Genomic DNA, 25,216 nt, shown 5'->3' with positions numbered 1-25,216 from the left:
CACGTCAATTTGGACATGAGAAAAATTGCTGCAAAATTGATCTCCAAATGTTTTAATGTTGACCAAAAGCGTGCAAGCTTTTGCATCGCGTTCGGTCTGTGCTCGATTTGAAAACGATGTAGACTTCTTAAACCGAATTGTTACTATAAATGATACATGGATACATTTCTACGATACAGAAACAAAGCAACAATCGATGGAATAGCGACACTCTAGTTCTCCAAGACTTAAGAAGTTTCGTGTCCAAAAATCTGCAGGAAAAGTTCTTGCTTCAGTTTTTTGGGATTGCCATGGAGTAATCATGATTAATTTTTTGGATAAGGGTCAAACAATAACCGGAGATTACTATTCGACATTACTGACCACTCTACGGGAACTAAAGAGGAAAGACGCCTTCCAACGAGGAGGTAATAAAAGCTGTGGAGATCTGGTTTGCAGAGCAAAAAGAAACACTTTTTTTGAATGGTCTAGAGACGTTGCAGGTTCGATGTAATAAATGTATCCAATTAAGAGGAGAATATGTTGAGTAATAGAATATTTTGACATTGAAATTTTGTTTGGTTCCATAGTAGGCTAAGAATTTTTCAATATATCCTAGTATATCTGCCAGAGTGTAGGGTGCGCTCATTCTGAAGAAAATAAATATACTAAACCTAACCAAAAATATAGTACCTTTCCTCAAAAATTCGATATTTAATGAACCATATCTTCCAGATAGATGGGTAATTAAGAGAATAATAAGAGCGACTAATCTTTTGTTGCGCCTTGATCACTCAGATCTCCAGATGCCAGAATTTTGTTTTGGTTGATACATTCATGTTCAAATTGAACATATCGATTCTATTCATGTAGAGGTCTTGAAAACTAGCCATTTTCACATAAATTGAATAGAATTATACTACAGGGATATCTTCCTGATAATTTTTAACCAAAAAGGAAGTCATTGTGAACAATGTGGTTTGTATTATTATTTTATGATCATCTGAATTGTGGCAAAGAATAATAATAGAGCTGAGCCACCTAGTCGTAAGGTTTTCGTGCTATTTTTATTAACGATAGTTGTTGTGGTCAATCAATGCGTGAAACACCTTGCAAACGGTTCTTCGATTGAGGGGCTCGTAACGAATCCAGCAAAATCGTTAAGTCAAGTGGGGTAAGGACAGTTGACTCCCCTGTCTTGAGTCCAGTCGAATGTATTGTGGGAACCGAAGAAACACAACGCTCTCTAGCCATCTGCCATCTCAACCGAAGAACTAAGACATCCGGTTCCTGCCCTGGCATCGCGAAAGATAGTGATCGAATATTGCTCACGGCTTGAATAAATCACTAAGGGGTGGATTGGAAGAAGGATGGACAGAAGAAATTGTGAAAGTGAATGCTTTTCTGTCAAGGAAGAATGAAACATATATAGTTTTAATCATCAAACGGGGTTTATTTCAATATTGAACCCAATTGAACTGACTCGAATTAATTACGAAATTACTCGAAATTGACTAATAAAATACTTCGCTAACTAGGTAAACGCTAAATTACATTTTCAAGTTTCTCTCAATCTATGCCAACTTTTTATTTACTCTTTACTCCTTTGGGAATCCAAAACGGTTTCGTTTTATATCCCATTGATAGTTTTATGAGTTTTCAATCCCAAAATTCGTCGATCTTTTTTTATGCTTCGGTACGTATTCACATTTCCGACTGCTATTTTAGGTTATAGCAGTGATCGAAGACTTTAACGATTTCTGAATTATCTCATTCAGTTTAATTGATGATAAAAAGCTTCTTTCGAGATTGAGTTATAAAAACGTTATATCACCTACTGATTCACTTGAATTGATCGAGCATTCAAATTTCAAAATTTGACGTTTTCGGATAAAGTTAAAGCAAATAATACTGTTCGAAAATACCATCGAATAAGTAATATTAAGTTGTCAAATTCGCAGAATAAATTTTTTAATTTTATTGAGGAAATAAAATCATTCTATTATATACATTCACCTGAGTTATTCAATGGTCAGTAAAGCACACTTATGTTCAGCTAAAAGTGCATTCGGATTCCTGAAAAACTATGATATTTCCCGTGTAATGATCTGTCCAATCTAGACAGAATGGGGACCATGGGACACTATCATACTGGGTGGACTATATGGTATAGTGTCTATTTAAGGTGATGGTCGCCTACTGGGAGATCCATAAATATCATTGTCTCCCAATACGCTCAATTCAAGCCGAGTTTCCTTCCATACAAGTCGAAAGATGCTCATCAAAACGTACAAGCGGAATCATTTGGAGCGGCAGCAAACTCGTAAAGCCATCCGATGGGAAAAATAAGAAGACTCCTAGGACATTTGTCGTGTTCTGTGATCCGAAGTGACTATTGACTAGGTGATTGACAGCGAGGGGTATCACGCTCTTTGATCCTTACAGGGCGCTTTTGATGGGTAGCTGATTGCATACAAGTCTGTGAAGGAGGATTGACTATTGATAGATATTTAGACACTATAACAGCGTTCACCTTTCTATTGAACAAATGAGGATACATCAAGAAACACTGTTTGTGCTTTCACTGGACAAATAGATATAAATATCGGTTGCGTGGGCTTTTAGAGTTTTGTTTTTCGCTTTGGAATACAGGGTTTCCCAGCTCAAAGTTATACTCTATCCCCAGTGTGAATAAATTATAGGAAGGCGAATCTGTAATACTTCATTATTTTTTCCTACGACGCTGTCTTTCGGAAATATATGCTTCCATATGGTACTTCCATAATTCATTATTTTCTGTTCTGAACGAGTCAACCGATTTCAGTATTTTTGAATTTGGGTCAATACAAATATCAGTACGTAATTGTTTTTCCCAGATCTTTCCCATGAGTATCCAGGACAGCCAGAAACAGACTGACCCTAACTCTTAATATCCAGAAACTTTTTTTTGGTTTAAGATATTTCATCATTAATTCTATAAAATGAAGGTATGCCGGTGCAAGTTATAATATCTGCACAGTTTTCGAGTAACAAGCATTTTTATGATTGAATACCTGCTAAAATATTTTTCCTGAATTTTGCAAGCTCTATTCTATTCAAAACCACAACTTCAAATGCTGCTGTTCTAACATGTCAACTCTTTTTGGTAAAAATACTCATTTACCAGTTTGAGCAACCAAACCAACAATAAAAAGCATGCAATATTTATGACAATATACCGGGTGTTTCCCAATTGAATGTCAATATTTATGGGGTTGATTTTTTCGCCCATTTTAAGAAAAAAACTTCATATGAACATATGTCCTAAACGTCTTACCTTTTGAGATACAGGGTTGTATTATTTAGACAGTCAGTGGCACGCCACTGGCAGTATTAAACTATGAGCAAATTCGATCTCTTGATTTTTTTTAGTCCGACGCACGGGTTTCATCTAAAAAAATTAAATCTACGTATGTCTCTGCATGGTGATATTGTCATAATGTATGTATTAAGGAAATTGTATGATCATGCAGAGAAATGGTTTCTATTTTTTTAAGCGGAAACCGTGAATCGGATTTAAAAAAGTCAAGTGATCAACTTTGGTAAGAAATGATTGGGAATTTTAAAAATAATTTTTATTTTAGGAAAAATCTGTGGCATACCTTCAATGTCTGCCAAAATAGGTAGGTCAAATTACGTACGAAGGTCACTGGTGGAAATTAAGAAAAAAGTGATTCATTAAAAAATGACTCTTGATTCATAGTATACATGTATGATGAGTTTCATTAAAATATTTGAAGTGGTATTGTAGATATTGATAATAAATGATTTATTTTTGAAAACTTTACTACTCTGTATCTCAAAAGGTAAGACGTTTAGGACATATGTTCATAAGAAGTTTTTTTTCTTAAAATGGGCCCAAAAATCACCCCCATAAGTATTGACATTCAATTAGGAAACACCCTGTATTTTGATATTGAATTATAAAAATGCTTTTCTTTCGATGTTTCACCTTTTTTTGTAGAATTAGTGATGAACTTGATAGATGAAGGAATTTCGCCCAAATCTTCAACCAAAAAAGAGTTTTAAAGCAATTTAAAATTTAAAAAATTACTTTAATTCGAAACTAACATCAATGATATTAAAAGAACCAAACGTACGATTTACGAATGCTCTATGTATCTGTCCTCCTGAAATTCTATCAGTTTTCATTCTGAACCAAAGCAACACTAATCTGACCTTTATTACCCAAAAAACACAAAACCTACATCTCCAAAATTTGACATCTACATCCATGGCCTATATTTATTTAATCCATAAGGACAGCTACCTGCCCATCTTCTTGACAAATTCCATCCTCCAGAGCCCGATTCTGATTGTTTTTTTTTAATCCGCTGACGGATTCACCCTTTTCAACAGCCCACTTATGACGTTGTTACATAGTTGAAATCCCATATGTTTCGTGGCCTCTTTTCATAAAAAATGAATTATTGTAATTATAGAACGGTCGCATCGCATATGTTGATTGCCTCTGAAATTTTCAACCTTGGCTCTGGTATTGTTTGGTGAAGGATACTCTGGGAAGGTGGTTCAAGCACCTGCCACTTTCATATGGGATACCTTAACGATCTCCGACCAACAAAGACTATGACTTATGACTGGATCCGAACAGACCCTATACTACTGGTGAAATTTTGGAAGGAAAATTTTTGTTCTTCTACTATGCTTTGGGATATGTAGATTTCTGATAACAATTCAAAAAATAACATTCATTTGAGGATCACCGTCTGTTAAGTCTTTTTTCGAAATCAATTGGGGGTAACGTGATGAATTTTATACAAAAATTGAGTCCATTAAGTTAAGTCATTGAGTACATAACGAGTTCTATTATAATAATTAAAATAGAGGAGGTCCATGAATTTTGAAAATTTTTAAGAAAAGATTTCCGTTCTATCGAAAAGATGGGACAAGTCTGCAGTTAATTGAAGATTATCTGATGATTTGATTGATTTCATAACAAGCTGGCAGCAGGAGACACAATTCTTCGTTTTTATTGTTTCCTCATCACATTTGCATTCGAGTCATAATTCATAAATAAACCATGGGAAGATTTTTCCTTCCAGTCACTTCGTTTAATTGAAGGTTCTGGATAACGCAATTTGCATAATGCATAAAAGTGAGTTTGTGAAGATGTGTGAAAACCTGGAAAATTTCATGCCACTTAGTCTTTAAATACGTAAAATGATCCTCATGATCGTAATGCAAAACACGCACATTGAATAATTGGAAGATGTAATTAGAACTGCGCTAATGAAGATGGAAAAATGTGACCAACATGAAGAACTATTCCACATTCTTGTTTGAGTGAATACTTCAGAAGATGTTTAATTGCCATCAAATTCGATGCAGAATATTACTGAGAGGAATATTCATCCACTTCAAAAAACAAAATAATTATTTTATGAATAGTAATGAGCTCTGAATTTATCGGTATTTACATTATGTCATATTTTCTGCTAATATCAGTCACTCTTGTCAACATAACTGAATTAATTTTCTATTCATTATCAATATTTTCATCATATGAAAAAAAAGCCGGATAGTCGATGACATTGAATGAATATTCAAAAATTCCTGCCCCATTTGTAACCGACTATTTCTCATTCTAGATATATAATAAGTGTTTTTAAGTCTCTTGGGTAAAGAGACTTTTGAAGTTTTGAAAATCTATCGAACAGGATAACTTTGATATATGTTCTTCGGAAATGGAAATCATGATTAAGAATTTCAATCAATCGTATTGTACCAAAAAACCATATGTATCAATTTATGGGTGTGTTACCCTTTTTTATTATAAATGAGATGAAATATTTCAGAAAGGATCTTTGAAACATCGTTGACAAATTATAGTGTTAAGTATATCTACTTTTATATTATGGATATTATTCACTTGGATGATTTACCAAACTCTACTTCGTCATATATCCAAATGTGTGTATAAATCTTTTTTCATCTTACCTTGATATGTGTCATTCGATGGTAATAAAGATTCGATGATGCTGTAAACCTCTTCAGACAAACAGGACACTGATGTGGTTTTTCTCCACTGTGAATCCTTCTATGTGTGTTCAAAGATGATGATGTGCTGAATCCTTTGCCGCAAACCATACATACGTGTGGCTTTTCCCCTGAAATAAATAACGTTGAAGTAATATATCGTCTTTACTCTTAAAGTATTAATCGAAATAACGAACAAATGCCACCCTCTGATTCAAATAGCAATAATCGATCATTGATACGATACGAATCGAACTATCCAGGTTCCATCCTTTTGAGTGCCAATGGAAAGACCATCCCATCAAATAAGATTATATGGTGACCATAGTTTCGGTTTCATTTGACCTTATATCAATGTTCAACATTTGTTCTTCTTCAATATGATGGTCTTTTTGTTGGCACTGATGATGATGAAGAGAATTAATTCATTGATACTTATTGAATTTGTGAAAAAATGAGTGTTACCTAACCTACTTTAGAGCTTAGAGGACATATGTACAATTGTACCATTCTTCATTACTTTTTTTTGTTTTTATTGCTTATTTACTGATTTTTATTTGTTCGTTCTTCCTTATAACTAAAGTATGTACGTTTTCATTAATAAAATGACTTCCTCACCTGTGTGTGTCCTCATGTGCCTTTTCAACAATGAAGGTCTATCAAAAGCTTTACTGCAGACCCCACAGGGGAGTAACGTCCTTTCTCTAGGTCTCGCTCTTGGTGTTGTGATCATTTTTTCTGGTAAATCGCCCTGTGAACTTGCTGCAGAACTATCACCTGATACTGACTTCCTTTCGTCTTCATTTGACGGTGGTGAATTACTGAGAGCTCTCGATAGGAGTGACATTGAGAGATCTAGTGGTGAATCTGAAAGAAAAAAAGAACCTATAGTTTCTGGTACAATGAAAAAAAATGAAACACGAAGAGTCAATTAAATTTTATTTTGAGACAGGCACACATTATGATCTTTCTGATAATAAATTGATGGATGTGAGGTGACAACCCTAGATATTAAGAATCTTCAGGCATTATTTGATGGAAATTTGCTGAAAAGACTGATCTGAATCCGGTTATATGGAGGTGTTGCTTAGGAAAACCCCCTACCCACACAGCATGAAATAATGTACTGCAAAATTTCAAAAAATTTCATTGAAATTTAAAAATATATAACTTTACCAAAGATTGGCAGAATATTTCCCCATTATGCAATATTCAACGAAACTTGCAGAAAAAGAAATTTCGATGGAGATGAGTATATCACTGAGAAATATTTCTAAACTTTTTCATGAAATATTATTTAGGAAAATGCATTATATAACTTTTAGTAATTCTTTAGGTGTATTATATTTTCGATGAAAAACTGAGTGTAAATGTTACATCAATTTTTATTCCCGAAATCTCATGTTTATAAAATAAATTTCAGAAGGCTTTGCTTTTCAGCAAGTGACCTTTTAGGTCAAGAATTCTATGGAAATTGGCTTTGATAGAGAGCTGCCATGGATTATTTTTAAAGTTTTTCAACTTTTGTACCTCATAAAGAAGATATTCAATTGACGTGGCTGGATAACTGATGAAAATTCAGTGACATCAACAAACCTAGAGAACACAATTCCTAATTTTCTCATTTAGAAAATAAAGTTTCAAACACTTAACCCCCTTCACCATTTCATATCCTTATTAGACTGCGATCGCACTCCTTACATGCATAAATTCAGGAAAAAAAATGTCTACTTTCAAAATTAAAATTGATAATTTTTTGGGAAAATTACTTCTATTGTAAACGTTCTAGATGGAGTTTTTATTGCTCTGTCTACCTAAAGTTGCTTTTATAAGAATGTCTTAATTACTTCATGAGGAGTTACTTTGCTTGAACCCCTGACACGATTGAAGAATTGTTCATAATTACTCATATTTTTATTTACACAACAAACATGACAGAGTTCGTACCTGAGCTTTGACCGTAGAGCGTGAGCGTCATTTTTCATATGCTCATACAATAAATTGGAATCACGTTGTAATGCACGTATTATTTTACAGAGCTGTAACGAATGAAATTTCAAAAGATTTACTGGCTATTTTTCTAATTTCATCATCGATATTATTCATAACCTTCTGGTCCTATTTATTTCGAATAAATATTATTTGGGTTCTGTAGGAATAACTGTAACTTGGATATATAATATTTTGTGTCTGAATTCAAAAAGCATTAAATTTTGAAATTATCAACAACAATCGTAAGCGAGAAAAAGAAAATATGACTTTTGCAATAGATAGTCGTTATCGTTTTGAACGTTCTGTTTTTTGACTTGTGTGATAATGGCTCCCTATATGTTTCACAAGCTTTCCAGCAATAGCCAGCAAGAAATTTCAAATTTCAAAAATTGCAAATAGAGATGAACATTATTAAAATCCTATAATGTTCATATACTTTTTCCATTCATCAGAAGATAAGCTACGAACATATATACCGATGACTACCTACACCAATTTTCAGAATCTCTCAGTTCGCCTCTGATCCTCAACGCACGAAGATTGTTAAATTAATGGTTTTCTCATATCATGGTAGACAGTGTGTCGAATTGGAGGAAAGAGACTGGCGCATAGCGACTGTGTTTAAAGAAGACTGGACATGAGTTTTTTAGGCGACAGACATACTGCAGTACCGCAAGCATCAGTATAGTCATTTTTAATTATATTTTCAGCCTACCGAAAAGAAAAAAAATATTAATTTTGATGGCGGATCACGTTGTTATGTGATTAAAGAATGTGAAAAAAAATTGCTATTGTTTTTAGCGGTAGTTGATTGATGCATTCGATGAAGAAGCAGATATTGCTCGACCTAATTGGTCTTCTCGAATTTGTATGATTTGTATGAACACAGAGACCCGCAATTAGAATTATTCATCACAGTAGAAGGTTTGAAGAAGTAGACAATTTTGGTTTCTTATCGACTATGCGCAATATAGCCCATATAAGCGTAAGTATCGACAAGCTCTTACATTCAGCGATGTTCCAGTCCAAATTCCTTTCTTCATTTCAAAATATTTTTAGAAATTGCAACGCCACTGCACACAAATCTCATGTTGCCATGCAAAAAATTCGTGATTTAGGGTTTGAATTATTAGAACACCCCCCTTATTCACCAGATTCACAGATTCACAGAAAAAAAGTTTAAAAGGTCGTAAATTTTCTTCCAACGAGGAGGTAATAAAAGCTGTGGAGGTCTGGTTTGCAGAGCAAGAAGAAACATTTTTTTGAAAATGTTTATCACTACATATTGAGATATCCAAAACTTAAATCAATTCTTTCCTTTTAAACTTCGAAAACTGGCACTCGAATTTTACATTTCATTTATTTATATTGCTGAATTACCGATGATGGACCAATCATTGAGGATTACGTTGAAATTACCATTGTGTTACGACCAGAATCGAAATAAGGAATGATCTCATCTCCCAGATTATAAAGAAGGATGTGCACTAATGACCAAGTGGATATGGAATCTTGAGAGCTCTAAATTCAAATCCCATGAGACTTGAAATCCCCTGGTTGTGAGACCACGGCATCCACCTTGATAATTCAATAGTCCGCTCCGCAATAGTCTCTCAAATCGCTAAACAAAAACCTGTCCATTAATACGTGATTGGCGTTCTTGCCAACGAACAATGGCTAATTCAGAGAGAATAAGAAAAGAAGTCCAAAGCCAGAGTGACGGATTTATAGCCCCCTTTGCACAATTTAACATTTTGATTGTGGTTAATTTTCGATCTACCTAAAATGGATGCCTCTCGGAACTGGGAGGGGGGGTATTTTCTCATCTGCGGGGTAAAAAAACGGATCAAACGGTTACGTTATAACTGTGCTAACTTGCATTTGCTGAATATTGAACTGGCGGTTTTTGCTTGTTCGTGGAGGGCCATTGCAGTAATCAAGTTTAATTGGACAGGCTATAGGTGGCAATCGGCAAAACACAGAGATTCACCGCTTCCAAATCAAGATCGATGCTCAACAAGCATCAGTAATATCTGCTGCTTTCTCCAATATTTTTTCGATGTTGGTTCCTTCAGATCTCATCTCTGAGACTTGCTCTTTTTTGATAACATTTTGGTTGCTTTTTCTCAACATCGATGGTTATTTCAGAGGAGTTCCAACCAATCAATAAGTTGGCTTACCCAATTTCTGTATGATCAAACTGACAGAGATCTCCTTTAAATGTGTAGCCTGCATTCTTGAACGTCAGAAAGGATTTTTTTTCTATAATTCCACTTTTTGCATTTTTTCTTATTTTGCATGGGGGGCCGAGATATTAAGGGTGGTACCTTATCAAATATATACCGGGTGGTTCACCCCAGAAGCGGCGCTCATTTTGAGGGAGTAAATAAAGATATTTTGAGAATCTTTTCTTGTGGTGTGTGTAGGATGTTTAAAAGTACAATTTAAAAAGATTGTCATATCTACAGGATGTTCGAAAACAAAGATATAGACCATAGTTTTTACTTTTTCAAATGTAACACGCTGTATTTGACCTCAAAAATGAAATGGCAACCTCAAATTATGATGAGTTTCTTCAGATCACTTTATACCTTAGAAGCACCATTTACGAGATAATGGGGAAAAATTTAAAATATGGAGTGGTTTTAAATAGCAATTAATGAAGAAACTAGTTACGCCAGCGATACAGACAGAATTTTTTTGAGTAGACAAGTTGACTGCTCCTACATATCAAAAAAAATTTCAACCCTGGAATCTACAGGGTGATCATAATTAATTCTCAAACATCAACTAGAAATAATCATCGAAAATTTTCTTATTTCAAATGATACCTATATATTCCTATACCTCGTTGAACGTAAAAATTAATTTCGAAATTTCGAAACTATCTTCATAAAATTTTCCTACATCTAAACCGGATAGTTTCTGAGCAGTTTTCGATTTTTATTTCAAAACTAGTAAACCATTTTCGCCACCATTTTTCGGGTATTACATTTAAAAAAAGTGTAACTTTGGTCTATATATTTGTTTTCGAATACCCTGTATACATGAAAATTGTGCTTTTGAACACCCTAGAAACATCACAAAAAATATTTTCCGAATATCTTTATTTACTCCCTCAAAATGAGCGCCATATATCTATACTACCCGGTATATATTCTTTTCAATGTCATCAATACATTTTTGGTTATCAAACAATATAGCATATGTATGAGTTTTAGCAAAGGTTAGTGTAACGGGGTACCATACAATTTGGAGTATGAAAACACTGCCTAGAAAGAAAAAATCGATATAATAATATCGACCGAAAAATGATTTTTTTTTCAACCTCTTTGGTGCCATAACGAAATTAAAACAAAACTGAAAATTGTACCGCAATTTTTCTTTATTAGGTCATTGTTCCTCGGATCTCAGAAAGAAGTGGTGAATTCAGAAGACTCTGTTGAAGACACATCATAATATTATGAGGATTCCGGGAGAGTTGAACCCCTTTTCACTCTGAAGCCACTTAAGTTGTATCTGTAAATGGTGGCAACTCATTTTTTTGCGTGAAGTTATCATGCCCAAAAAATTTACGATAGAAAATAGTAGTGTGATGGCGAGATGAATATTTTGAGCATGGCAATTCTTTTTTTAGGAAACGAAAATTGGCTCATGTCTCTCCATGGGAGAGTTGAACAGGGGGCAAGAAAGACTTGACCATAAGTTTATTTATCAGGAAAGGCATCGAAAGAAAACAATTTCCAATGACCAACGATTGTCTATGTCAAGGTTTTCATCATCAGATGTATCAGCGTATGGAATATATATTTTCTATATATATATATATCTCTTTTATTTCCGAAATGTTTATTACTTTTTTGAACCTTTGTGTTTTTTTTTAAATTCATTCATTTTATTCAATTTTCCTTTTTTGTAGCAAACTATTATGTAAGCTCAATACGGGAAACTTAGACCACTGATTATGTCTCCCACACTCTCTTTTAGTCTATTCAACAGATGTTTTCTTGAAACTTTTGAAACTATTATTAAAAAAGTTCATCGTTTGTAAAACAATTTTAATCAATGAAAGCAATAAAACTGAATAACACCACGCACGTATTAAACTTTTCAGACAGTGTTACGAATAAAAATTATTCAATTTCTCACTTCCTAACAACAAAATCACGTTCAACCCCCTCACTCCCGAACTGTTCTGATGGCGGCCAAAATAGAGCCGCCAATAGTTGTGCCTTGTTACGAGTATGTCGCAAGCTATTTACGATTCCGGTAGCTCGAAATTTGAATTGAAATTATTCGAGGTGGTTCAAGTCTCCTCACTGAGCAAGTCTCTCGGACTCCCCCTACCTATTTGCTACAGTGTGTTGATATGAGATATATCTTGCATTAAAAAAATTTCTACACCCAATGAAGTTATTAACAAAACGACTCTCGCCTTTCTCCCAACAAGCGCTGAAGTTAAAAGGTCCAAAGCGCTAGATCGTTCGAACTTGGCGGCTACGTGAAGCAATTCCAAAACTCCAGCCGTCGATACGACCATAAATTACGCCACTTTTTTGTGTCAGTCGGGATTGTTTTGAGGCTTTATTTGTTTACAAGCCGATGGACTAATGGAAATCGTTCGATTACCTTCCGTTTCTTTATATGCACCGCAGATATGTGGTCACATATTTCCGCTATGTCGGGTTCACGAAGGATATGCCACAGATTGCTGGATAATTGAGAAATCCATTATCCTGGATTTGCGAACTCGGAATAAGAGAATTGGCGCGGATAGGAATTACCGAAGCATTTCATTCTGTTGCTATTCTATTCGATAGATAGTTCAGGTTTTCATCAAGGGCTCAATTCTTTTATGGGGGAAATAGCATCGATCTAGGTTATGCTCACATAACCTATGAAAAGATTCATCGGAAGAGTTGCTCTTTCAGAATATGTATCACATTTCCATCTACGGTTACTTTTATTGAGAGATAAACGACTCGAAAGCTGACCTTCGAAAAACCCTGAAAAAGATGGATTCAGTTAAAAATTCGTCAAGACCGAACGGTTGCACCTAGATGGATGAAATTCTCAGATTTATTACAAGAAGAGTTGCTCTTTCAGAATATGTATCACATTTTTATCTGCGGTTACTTTTATTGAGAGATAAACGAATGAAAAGCTGACCTTCGAAAAATCCTGAAAAAGATGGGTTCAGTTAAAATTTCGTCAAGACCGAACGGTTGCACCTAGATGGATGAAATTCTCAGATTTATTACTAGAAGAGTTGCTCTTTCAGAATATGTATCACATTTTTATTTTTTATCAACGGTTACTTTTATTGAGAGATAAACGACTCGAAAGCTGACCTTCAAAAAATCCTGAAAAAGCTGGGTTCAGTTAAAAATTCGTCAAGATCGAACGGTTGCACCTAGATGGATGGAATTCTCTGATTTATTACTAGAAGAGTTGCAAGAACTGGCAAGTTCAGGATATAAATGTAAAAGAATTGCTGTTGAGTTCTTTTGTCTGCCTTTTCAAGTTCATTGAGAATAAAATTTCAAGCGGACAACGTTTGTGAAGTTTTCATCAATCCAACTCCCACCTTATTTGCCCTTTGATACTTTATAGTATTTTTTTCAGTTGAGACAATGCTATGCAGAGTGTCCCAAAGTTGAGATTCCACCTAATCGATATTTTTTCAAATGGAAATGGAAAATGTTATGCAGGGTGTTCCGAAGTTAAGATTTGACCTAATCGATATTTTGTTCGATGATAGTTAATCTTTTTTGTTCAATAAAAATGATAAACAATACACTCCTTTTTCACATTCTATTTTAAAATTATTTTCATCGACTAAAATCAGACACTTTCATATTCGAATTATGTACTTGATATATTTTCAGTATCTTTTCAACAAAGAATATTAATTTGATCCTCATGTGGAACCTAATGAAACCTTGAATAATAGTCATAAAAAGGTAGTATATGTGTAAGGTATCAGGATATAGGACACGCTGTATAACATTTTCTTATATCAAAAAGAGCGCACTTTTATAAAAAAAACCTTGGATTTACTGAAATTATTCCAAGTTATACAGGGTGAGTCTTTGACTCGTACAAATATTTCAACACAAGATTCTCTTAAGAATCTGACCTCAGTCAAAAGAAACACTTTCATCCTATACCATTTTAAGTTTTCATAATGAGCTGTGCCACCCCTGGAAAAACAAAATAACCTTCAGAATAGCTAAGTTTGTGACACAACCTTAGAACATAGAATATCAGGAAGGAGCTTTTTCGAATAAATGTGACGGGAATTGTGCGACGGAAACGGCCATATTGGTCTTCCAAGTTTTGATTTGAAAAGTGGCAGACTTGGAAGTCAAATGATGTTATCTGTGGCCAAATGAACAAAGTGATGTTTTAACTTAATTTTGGTAATTTGGATTCTTGAAATTTGCTGGAAATAAGGATTTTGGATATTTTAGCGTGAATAATTTGTAGGTGTAGGTAGGTGATTTTTTAAGCTGAATATCAGGTATTAATTATGAGTTTCTGAATTTCATGACATAACAAGGTTATCCCATGACAATAACACTCCATGGGAGTAGGTGATGTTAAGTCATAGACCTTAATACCTTTAAGTATATAGCCAAGCAGTGTTAGGCGGGGTGAATTTCCGCTTTGATTATCAATTTGAACGAGCGTGAAAAAGCTTCTGACTTTACGTCAGTGCTTTCCTAATTTTTTTGATTAATCAGAATCAACTGACTATTGAAGTTAGTTTTTTGAAAACTTCATTGTCCTACGCCACTGTTGAAACGGAAATATATGTCGGCCATATTTCTCCTCTCTTCCGGTCAAATTGAAATGAGCATTATGCTTCTTCCTGTTATTCTATATTCTAAGGACACAACGCACTTCTGTAGATCTTTTAAAAGAGTTTCATTCGGTCAAAGTAGCAAATTTTTCAAATTTTCATTTTTGAACATCAAATTACTCGAAAACGGCGCATTATACTAGAAAATATGAAGAATACTTTTATTTTACAAAACGTTCAAAAATTAATTAGGAAGCGTCCTACTTAGTTTCAAGAGTTGTGTTCTTTGAATTTTTGGTATTTTTGTGGTACGTAATGGTCCAGGAGAAACCTGGAAGACGTGTGTGATATCTTGTGTTCGGAAAAGATTAATCAAATAGATGAGAAACTATATTCCGAAATTCATTTCATTTGATAAAACCGTTTGTGAGATATTTTTAATGGTATTTCAACAGCCTGTAACTTTTAAACCGAGCTGATTTGGAAAAAATAGTAGAAGAAAAAAGTGTTTCTTTTGATCTTAAGAATCTAGTGTTGAAATATTTGTACGAGTCAAAGACTCACCCTGTAGACTCGCATTGTATATTCTATGTAGTATATTATACTCACCTTCCAAAATTGAATCCATCGTCTGTCGGAAAAGCGATGCCCTCATCCTGACAAAAAACAGTTCCTCCGGTCTCTCAGGAAGGTAATATACAAGAAGTTCTGTGTCTGGTGGTATCGGTTTGACGGCCTCATAAACTGGCTCTCCCTTCATTTTCGTCGCCACGAAGTTGACGGAAGGGTTGAATGAATTCGATATCCTGACAAACCGCACCCAATTGCAATGTCTGATTTTTCTGGATCCGTCGAAGGAGATCTCGTCGTAGCATCCGAATCTGTGTCGTATCTGGAAGAGATATTTCGATTAGAGCTGTAATTTGTGTTCATACACCAACAAAATATACATATAGTGAATCAAACGTCACACCACGATAGAGTAGATCAAATACTATCGAATGAGACCAACATTAGTTTAGCGAAAATGTACCGTTTCCTAAAAAACCTAACCTGAAATTGCCGATTTTCTGTCTATTTTTCTGATCACAGGGCCAATTTGGGGGACAGCGTTTTTCGTCCATATTATCATTCCTATAGAGGGGTTTATTCTGAGTAATAAAAATTATGTAGAAAACACAATTGTTCTAATTTACATATACTTAGGTTCTAGATTGACTACCTGAAATAATTTTAATTAGGTGTGATAAAACAATAATTTAGGATTAATATCCTTTTTCACAAACTGGCCCCGTGATTGAAAAAAATAGTTCGAAAATAGGCAACTTTACGTTTTTCCATAAAATCATTTTTAAACGGTACATTTTCGCTGAACTAATATTGGTGTCATTCAATAGTATTTGGTCTACTCTATCGTGGTGTGACGTTTCATTCACTAGTATAATTTGCTCTTTAAAGCACCCTCTTTGGTGTCAGGAATGATACCTGGAACATCAGAATTCACACAGTTTTATTTAGTGTAGAGTGTGAGCAAAATTCAATGGACTTAAAGATTATATGGCTCCTCTGTAACTGTAAGAGGTATGGCACATTTTCGATCTCGATTTTCAAAGGATGCATAATGCAAGAAACTGAATCCCTCTATATTCTTCTTTTTTTTTAGATGGAAAATCACTTTTCGCCAAACATTGGTGCCCATATCTCGTTAACTCTTGGTAATATCGAAAACAAATGGATCTTCAGTCACTTTTTTTGTAGAACTCAGTGGCGTAGTCGAATGGCAAAGTGCCATTCAATGCCATCGAATTATGCCCACCTGAATGTTTTCTGGCCTGCCAATGAACGATTCATAAATTGTCACCACCCATAGCACTCCCTCATGCTATTGTTCATTCTATTCTTGAGCACTCGTTGTTCAAATAATTTCTGGTGTACCTCTACCTGGTAGTACAGCCAGCGAATAACGTATTGTGAACAAATTTGGGTAGGAGTTTGGGAGGAGTGTTATGCCCACCGTTGGAAATTGAATAGGTACGTATTGTTCAGTAAACATTACAGAGAAACGAAATGTTTCTAGCGATGGACGCGGCGACGTGTTAGCTTGTCATAGCCCATATCTGAATTAACTAACATTGGATTGAAGACTTTGATTGCTTGATCAACTTTTTAAAACTAACCATAGGCAGTTGAAAATCGATTATAGAGAGTATAACTATATATCGTTATACGAAGCAAAAACAGCTACTTTCAGAAGTTCGAAACTGAAGAAGAAAAAAAAAAGAATTTGGCAAAAATTAGGTTTTGTGCATTTGCAGCGTTTATATATACTGAAATTTCTATATCGCTTCAGATGAAAAGTATTCACCTTTAGCCTTTTTTTTTTAAATCACACCTCGAATGATTATTACTATTTTTCTAATGGGTCACAATCATCCAATGACCCGAAAATATTTTTTCAATCATTAATCATAAAAATTCCTCCAGGATGAATTGATCCGTCTTCTTGGATGAAATATGAATTAGCCATTGAATTAGCATAGAGATGAGGAAAATGAAAAGCAATTAGTATTTCAAGCATGTATAGTTATCTATTGATGAATTTTACATTATTGTCGACAAAATAGCCTCTTACAAAATCGATAAACATATAATAAGAGTGGCTTCTCCAAACACAGATGAAAAATGAGTAAAAACGGAAGTATTCTACCGTTACACAATATCAGTTTCAGTCAATATTCTGATATTCTAACATCTACAATATCTAATATATAAAATTCTCTTGTCACAGTTATCGTTGCCATACTCCTCCGAAACGGCTTGACCGATTTTGATGAAATTTTTTGTGCTTATCCGGTATCTATGAGAATCGGCCAACATCTATTTTTCATCCCCCTAAATGTTAGGGGTAGTCCACCCCTAAATTTTTTTTTTATTTTTTAGACTAGGAAATTATTTATATGGCAAAACAACGTTTGCCGGGTCAGCTAGTTACAATATATCAGACGGTAGCGAACATATTGAATGTGAATAAATTTATATAATGTTTCTTGAATCCGAATCCGAATGATTGTTAATGAAGAGAACGACAAAGAATTTCCTTGTATTGGGAGACCCAAAAAAGTGGTAGAATTTGAGAATTTTATTTGATGGTGAACGAATGCGAAAAGTTGCTACCCTCAGGATGAGGGTCGATGAATCTCGTCGTAGAATAAGTTAAATTAGTTTGAGTTGTCCTATACATTGTAAATGTCTTAAGGGATCAATAAATATATAATTATCATCATTTTATCAAAGTATTTAAAATAAACAGCCACAAATACGGCTTGTTAACAGTTATCCTGTTAATTGTTAATTCATGTAAAATTTTTGTTTAAAGGTGAAGTTACTCGTGCCTTGAAACTTCCTTCAATTCTTCTGAATTCCATTGATGCAAGATGATTTTTGTTGAAGAATTTAACATTCTTATAATTATCCGTTAATTCCTTCGAGAGATACCCATTCCCAACCACTGTTTCATATGCATTTCATGGTCTGGTTGATTTTTTTGAAATCTACTACTGTTGTTACGTATTCGACCTTTAGCCAAAGAAGATAACCAACATTAACTTTTCTGAAGCTACTTCATATTATGTGTCAATAATTCAATTGTCTGCCATAGCAAAAATGAATATAAAAACTGATCTTTTGTATTTTCCATGCAAATAACTATAATTGATATGGCTTCAATCAGTTTGTATAAGCGTCAATTATGTTCGTCACGTATTTTTAACTTCATATTCTCGACATTGTGATAAAATACGTAATTTCTTAGACTTTTACGTAGAATGGAGAACATAGCGCTGATTTAAAACCCAAAAATGTTTTGACAAGCGTCATAACCCCAAATTTTCGTTCTATATACAGTGTGGAATGTGTTAAATCTAGCGAATACATTGAGATCTTTTTATATAATCTTGAATTTATCACTCCTGGTCTTGGTCCTTCAAACTCCTGATTCACACGAAGTTCAGATTTAACTCATATGATCTTCCAGTAGTGTCATCAGCTTCTTTTATCTTCTAGTCTTCCTAATCTTCTTTGTATTGCTGTCGTAATTGGCGTACTGAGATTTCTCCAAGGCTCTCCGTTCAATATAGAGTATAGACTTCTTTATCCATGATTATTACTATGTTTTGTCCATAGGAGAGGAAAAGTCGTTTATATGAAAGCCCGAGTGTGAGAAACCCAGCCGTTATTTAGTTACTCACTAAAGATACTGGGTTGAAAAACTCACTAAAGAACCTCACACAAATTCCTTGGAATATTTCTTCATCTGGCCTTGATATTCTGCGAGCGGTCCACATTGTTTTCAGTACACAACAGCGTTTAAATTCAATTGAATGGGTAGTTTTTAAATATTGGGAAAAACCTATCCTGAAGATTAAAATTTTCTCTATTTCATCAATTGAATCGAATCATTCATCAAACCTGAATATTTGATACATTTCTCTACTGCAATTCAATTATTACAGACTTCTGGGCGACATGACATTGAGACTTGCTTCTGATCTCAAATATTCTGCTGGAAAACCCCTTGTACGCCTATGGGGAACTGTCCCATTGTCTCTGATCTAGAAGCGACGCTTCGGCCGCGTCTAATACATGCTTGCATCCGTTTATGCCTCACCATCCTGGCCCTCCGCGGCTCCTTTCATCTGGCCGATGTCGTTACTTATCTGCAATTGCTACCGTTTGCGTTCCACCGCTCTTTTTCGCATTATCTCCAATCAGGCCGCTATCGTGGGACCATCGTAATTGTCTGTAATCGCGGACGATTCATCGACGATACTGTTTTCCGATAAAAAAGCGGTAGGGTGGTCTTCGTCTCTTCTAGGGATCATCTGCATGGCCATCTCGCGAAGAATCCATAGATTTAAAATCTTCTGGACCTTTTTCGGTGGAAATATCCTTCTCGTCATCCAGAGGATTTTTCTACGAAATGTACGCGAACATAAAAACATGCATCGATCAGTATTATAAAATGCAAGGATTGGTTCGATAGAGAATTTTTTAAAGAACTTTCATCCAGCTTTTTTGCTCTGTTGAAAACAAATCCCTTAGCCAATTCAATAGAGTATTGAAAAATAAAATCATCATTAGCACCCTGTTTTAATATTAGCAGTATAATCATATTTGAGTATGGATGAATCTATGGAATGGACAGCATTCGCTGCTTAGTGTAATTTAAACACGTCACCTCCAATCGGTTAAAGTTTTCAACAGAATGAGAAAAATAAACAGAATACTCTCAATTGAAGAAATTATAATGGGTATGAATGAATTGCACAAAAATTTAAGAGGTGATTCCTTATTGCCAAAAAATAGTGTGGTCCTTTCATATAATATTTTTTCTGCAATTTCTTTTTAGAAACCAGAAAACAGACTGAAATAAATTGAGCAGAAATTCTTAATGAACAGAAAGGTCCACTAGGTTAATGTAAGTTCAAAGATAATGCCACCCTATATTACTCATTCTACATACTTGTTGATGAATTATTTTATTCACAAAAACCGTTACTTTTAGCAAAAAATCACAAAAGAACCTATTTGCTCAAAATGAATCAGATTATCACAAAGTAAATTTTGGAATGTTATAGTCAAGTCAAAATAAGGTGAAAATTTCTTACAAAACAAATTTGGGAGGTAGCTTTTTTATCCCTTACTTCTTGTGGGTAGACCTTTTGTTGCTGACGATGATTTGGTCATTTTCTCATCAACCCTTTTCTTATTATAGTCATGAAATGGTTAAACTTTCACTTTTTGATGTATTTTGGGATCAATGAGCACACACTATAGTGATTGATGAATTATTATCTGTTGTGTTTTCTATAATATACAAGGTGAGTCTTTGACTCGTACAAATATTTTAACAGTAGATTCTTGACGTCAAAAGAAACGATTATTTCCTATAACATTTTTTTCCGATTCAGCCCTGATAAACTGATACAGCCATTTTAGGTTTTCATAATGAGCTGTGCCACCCCTGGAAAAATAAAATTATCTTCAAAAAAACTAGCTAAATCTGTGACACTGCATATCTGTGTATCTTTTTAACAGGGTTGTATTCAGACAAAGTACCCAATTTTTCAAATTTCACAGGTACTTTTCGATTTTCGAACATCAAATTACTCGAAAACGGCGCATTATACGAAAAAATATGAAGAATACTTTTATTTCAGAAAATGTTCAAATATTCATTAGATAGCGTCCAACTTAGTTTCAGGAGTTGAGTTCTTTGAATTTTAGGTATTTTTATGGTACGTAATGGTCATAATGAGAAAACTGGAAGACGTGTTTGGGGATTAATCAAATAAATGAAAAACTATATTCTGAAATTCCATTTGTGTAAACTAAAAATAATTTTTGTTATGGTTTTTCAATAGGCTGTACCTTTTATTGAGTCGATTCCGAAAAAATATTAGTGGTTTTTTTGTTAAAATATTCGTACGAGTCAAAGAATCACCCTTTATACCCCAGTGTATGTCATTGATCTCTAAATACATAAAAAAATTAAGATTCGAATATCAGCCATTTCATCCCAATAATGAAAAAAAGAATGATGAAAAAACTACACCGATGGAGTTCAGCAACAAAGTGTCTATTCATTTCTGACACAAAAAGTTAGGGTAGCCATTCAAAGAACTCATCAACTATTCTTCACCTCTCGTAGAGAGTGCATGACATAAATTATTATAGATAAAGCTTGCGTAATTTAATATAAAAATTGAACTGTTTTGCAATTTTAACATAATAGTAAATACTGAAGTTTTAAATTTCGAGCGCTACTTTTTACCCACTCTTTATACAGCTCTCAATATGGCATCTGCCAAAATAGCCCTCTATTCAAACATCCAATTTACAAATTGTACAAATTTTCCTTCATTTCCATCCATCAGTTACTGAAAATTTGAAAATAACTCAAACAGCCTTCAGGGAATTTATTTCAACTGCCTGTATTTCGAAAACAGAACCATTTCAAATAAAGGTTTATCCACTTTTCTTCCTATTTTTCACGTACAATTTGGATTTAAATTTTTCAACTCGAGGTACGGTGAGTTAGGTGAAAGCAAACAGGGAATTCAAAGAAATTTGATACATTCACAAGGATTACTTGAATGCAGGATAGATTATAGTGGCTTAACAAAAGATATGTCAGTAAACTGACATTTGACATTTGACAGCAGTCAAATGTATACAGTGACTAAAAACAGTAATATAAATTTGAAAGACATATCTCTAAAAAACAGCTTGAATTTACGCTATACAATAGTAACCCCTGAGAAAAAAATTCAATAATAACCCCAATCGGTCTGACGATCCAAACGAACCCTGAGCCAAATCCGGCATATGTCACGTTGTACTAATTCGAGCTGGCCCTTCCCCTTCTAAATCCCAGCCTTTGATATCTTTGTTGTCTAATTGCTTCCTCTCCTTCACAAGAACGATATATCCTCCACCCTCATTACCAAAGAAAGAAATCTCAATTATCCTAATTTTCGGAACGCAGATCGCCAGGTGCCATCGAAAAGAAAAAAGTCAGTAATCGTTGTAACACTAAAAACGATCGGGGCCGCCATCAGTCCAGATTCCAGACTGTTTTTAATGATCGAGCAAGGTGAATTTCAGGTAATATCCTGTCCTTTCATAATGATTTCCTCGTCACGTCATAAATATAAGTCATTCTTCTCGCAGGAGCTCCACGATTCATGAGAAATACTCTTCAAATATCACCTGTTTCGTAAGAGTCTGGTGGATTGGGGTGAATTGGAAGTTTTAATTAGGATGTAGGTGTGGTAGGGGAATGAATTATCGACGGTGGAGAAATGTAGGCCAAACCCTACGTCCATTGATGAAATAATCTCGTGGAAGCAGGGTGTATTCAACATCAGATTTTTTTTCTCCTGAACCTACACTTATGAAGTGTATCTCTGTAGTTCTCGATCGAATATCTGATGTTTTTTGTATTATTTTACAAAGTTTCCATATTCAACTTCTGAATACTCTGTCTCCTGTCACTTAATTCTTTTTCAGTGTGAGTTGAGTATTGAAAATAATGAGCTTCATTAGTCAGGTATACTGCATTCACATTTATTTCAGCAGTCGGTTGGCCATGAAATAATTTTCTCAAGTTTTTGTAACTAGAACGGAGTAAGGTTGGCACTCATGAAATGTCGTTTATGTCATAACGCCGTTGCCACAACTTATATAAATTAATATTACGAAAGTGCCGAAAGTAATTGAAAAAGGAGACAGGGTTTCAGGAAGTGCTATTTAGAATTCAGGTCCGCTCATTCAAATAGTTATACCCTGATATTCTAAAATCCACAATACGTCAGACGGTAGCGAACATATTCAATGTAAGAGAATTCATTTAATGTTTCATCTGAATCTAAACGACTTATATTTCAGCTGAATATTTCTACAATCAGAAAGATTGTGAATGAAGAGGATGACAAAGAATTTCCTTTTATTGGGAGACCCAAAAAAGTGGTGGCATTTAAGAATTTTATATTTGAGTGCACCAATCTCCCTTAAAAGGAGTACTTAACTAAGCCTCGTTTAAAGTTAAGGGACGCTTAATTTTATTCCCAGTTGCACGACTGTGGCTTTACAGAATCTTAAGTAAGGTTGAGTTTTTATATCTAGTGATATTTCAGTTTTTTATTTTGGTGCAACTTCGTCCTAGTCCAATAAAGCCATTTCATTGGTTGGCCGGTTGCCGATTATCGTTGTCATTTCATTAACCTAACTTTATTGTCCTGTCAGTCGGTGTCAAGGATATTATTATAATATTATCAAAGAGTAACAACTTTTTGTTGTTGGATTAGCATTAACATTGATAATGATAATGATTGTCAAATAAAATGTACCTGAGTTTATATAAGTACAACACTTTCTTTGTAAGGTCTTGTGTGAATTTGTTTTACTAATGTTGAAGAGGAACATGAAGAATGATTGCCAAGCAAGTGGTCGTAATTTACGAAGGGCACTCAACTTCTTAACAGAAGAAAAGAGTTTGTTGCTAACTATAGTATGATTTGTGACACCAAATTGAAAATTGAAAAAGACTGATGGCATTACAATAAAGGCAAAAGAAAAGGCTTGGTATTCAGTAATGAATTCATTCAATTTTCGAAATCCATCAAAAATGGGAGATTCTGCAGCCAGTTCAAAAAATTATTTTTGGTTAGAATCCCGGCCTTAAATACCTAAGTGGTCATTACAGGAGCGCTTAATTTTAAGGCTAGCTTTAGCCATTTAAATGTCACTTAACAGTTGGTGCCACGTAATTTAAGTTAAGGGTTCATTTTAAGGGTCACTTAACACTAAGTGCGTTTGGTGCAAATGGGTCTCAATGCGAAAAGTTCACTACAGGATTTTCGATGAATATCATCGTAGAATAAGTTCCCGAAAATTGATTTTTCTATTTTTCATTTAACTTGTCCTATACATTGTAAATGTCTTAAGGTTCTAATAAATACCTAATTATTATTATTATATCAATGCATTAAGAGGAACAGCTACAAATACGCGCCAGTTGTCCTGCTAATTGTTTATTCATGTGAAATTCATCTTGATTGAAACATCCTTTTATTCCTTTTACTTATATTGATGCAAGATGATTTTTGTTGAAGAATTTAACATTATTGTAATTATCTGTTAATTCCTTCGGGAGATACCCATTCCCAACCACTGCATCATATGAATTTCATCTTCGGGTTAATATTTTTGAAATCTACAACTGAGATAACGTATTCAAACTTTAGCCAAAGAAGGTAACGAACATTAACTAGCTCAAGCTAGTGCATATTATGATATTATAGTGATCTCTTGTATTTTACATGCAAATAACTGGATTTGGTATGCCTTCAATCAGTTTGTATAAACTTCAATTATGTTCGTCACATATTGTCCGAAGAGTTTCGACATTGTGATAAAGTACGTAATAACAGAAACTTTTACGTAGAACGGGCAACATAGCGTTGATTTAAAACCCATAAATGTTTTGACAAGCGTCATAACCCCACATTTTCGTACTATACAGAGCGAAATGTGTCAAATTTCCATGGCCAACCAGTCGGTTTAGCAGTCGCTAAAATAAAAGTGAATGGAGTATAGTTGAACGGGATAAAACAAATTCTGTTGCTTCAATTTTTTTATTTTAAAACTTGATATTTAGTGTTTACCACCATATTTTCGTTTAATGTCATCAATAACTCTTTATTAATTTAATACTTTCAATAATGTTGGCAAGGCATGGAGTAGAAAAAACCTTCCTATTCAATACCAAACGAAAAAATCCCGAGTATTCCTTAAGAAATAACCTAGAATAAATCGACGAGAATTAATTACCAGCATTAACAC

The 25,216-nt window shown here is 34.3% G+C and overlaps 1 protein-coding gene across 1 annotated transcript in view; it reads right to left on the bottom strand.

The window, feature by feature from the left end:
• Positions 1-25,216, bottom strand: part of LOC123314360 (zinc finger protein 358-like) — a 134,786-nt gene that overhangs the window by 19,997 nt on the left and 89,573 nt on the right. Inside the window, exons 2-4 of the mRNA XM_044899612.1 lie at positions 15,422-15,704; positions 6,634-6,882; positions 5,977-6,146 (exon numbers count right to left, since the gene is read on the bottom strand). Coding sequence (XP_044755547.1) covers positions 5,977-6,146; positions 6,634-6,882; positions 15,422-15,704 — 702 coding nt within the window. The remainder of the gene's footprint in view (positions 1-5,976; positions 6,147-6,633; positions 6,883-15,421; positions 15,705-25,216) is intronic.

Source organism: Coccinella septempunctata, chromosome 5 (assembly GCF_907165205.1).
Source record: "Coccinella septempunctata chromosome 5, icCocSept1.1, whole genome shotgun sequence".
Lineage (NCBI taxonomy): Eukaryota > Metazoa > Arthropoda > Insecta > Coleoptera > Coccinellidae > Coccinella > Coccinella septempunctata.
This window is presented reverse-complemented; position numbering and strand designations above follow the sequence as displayed.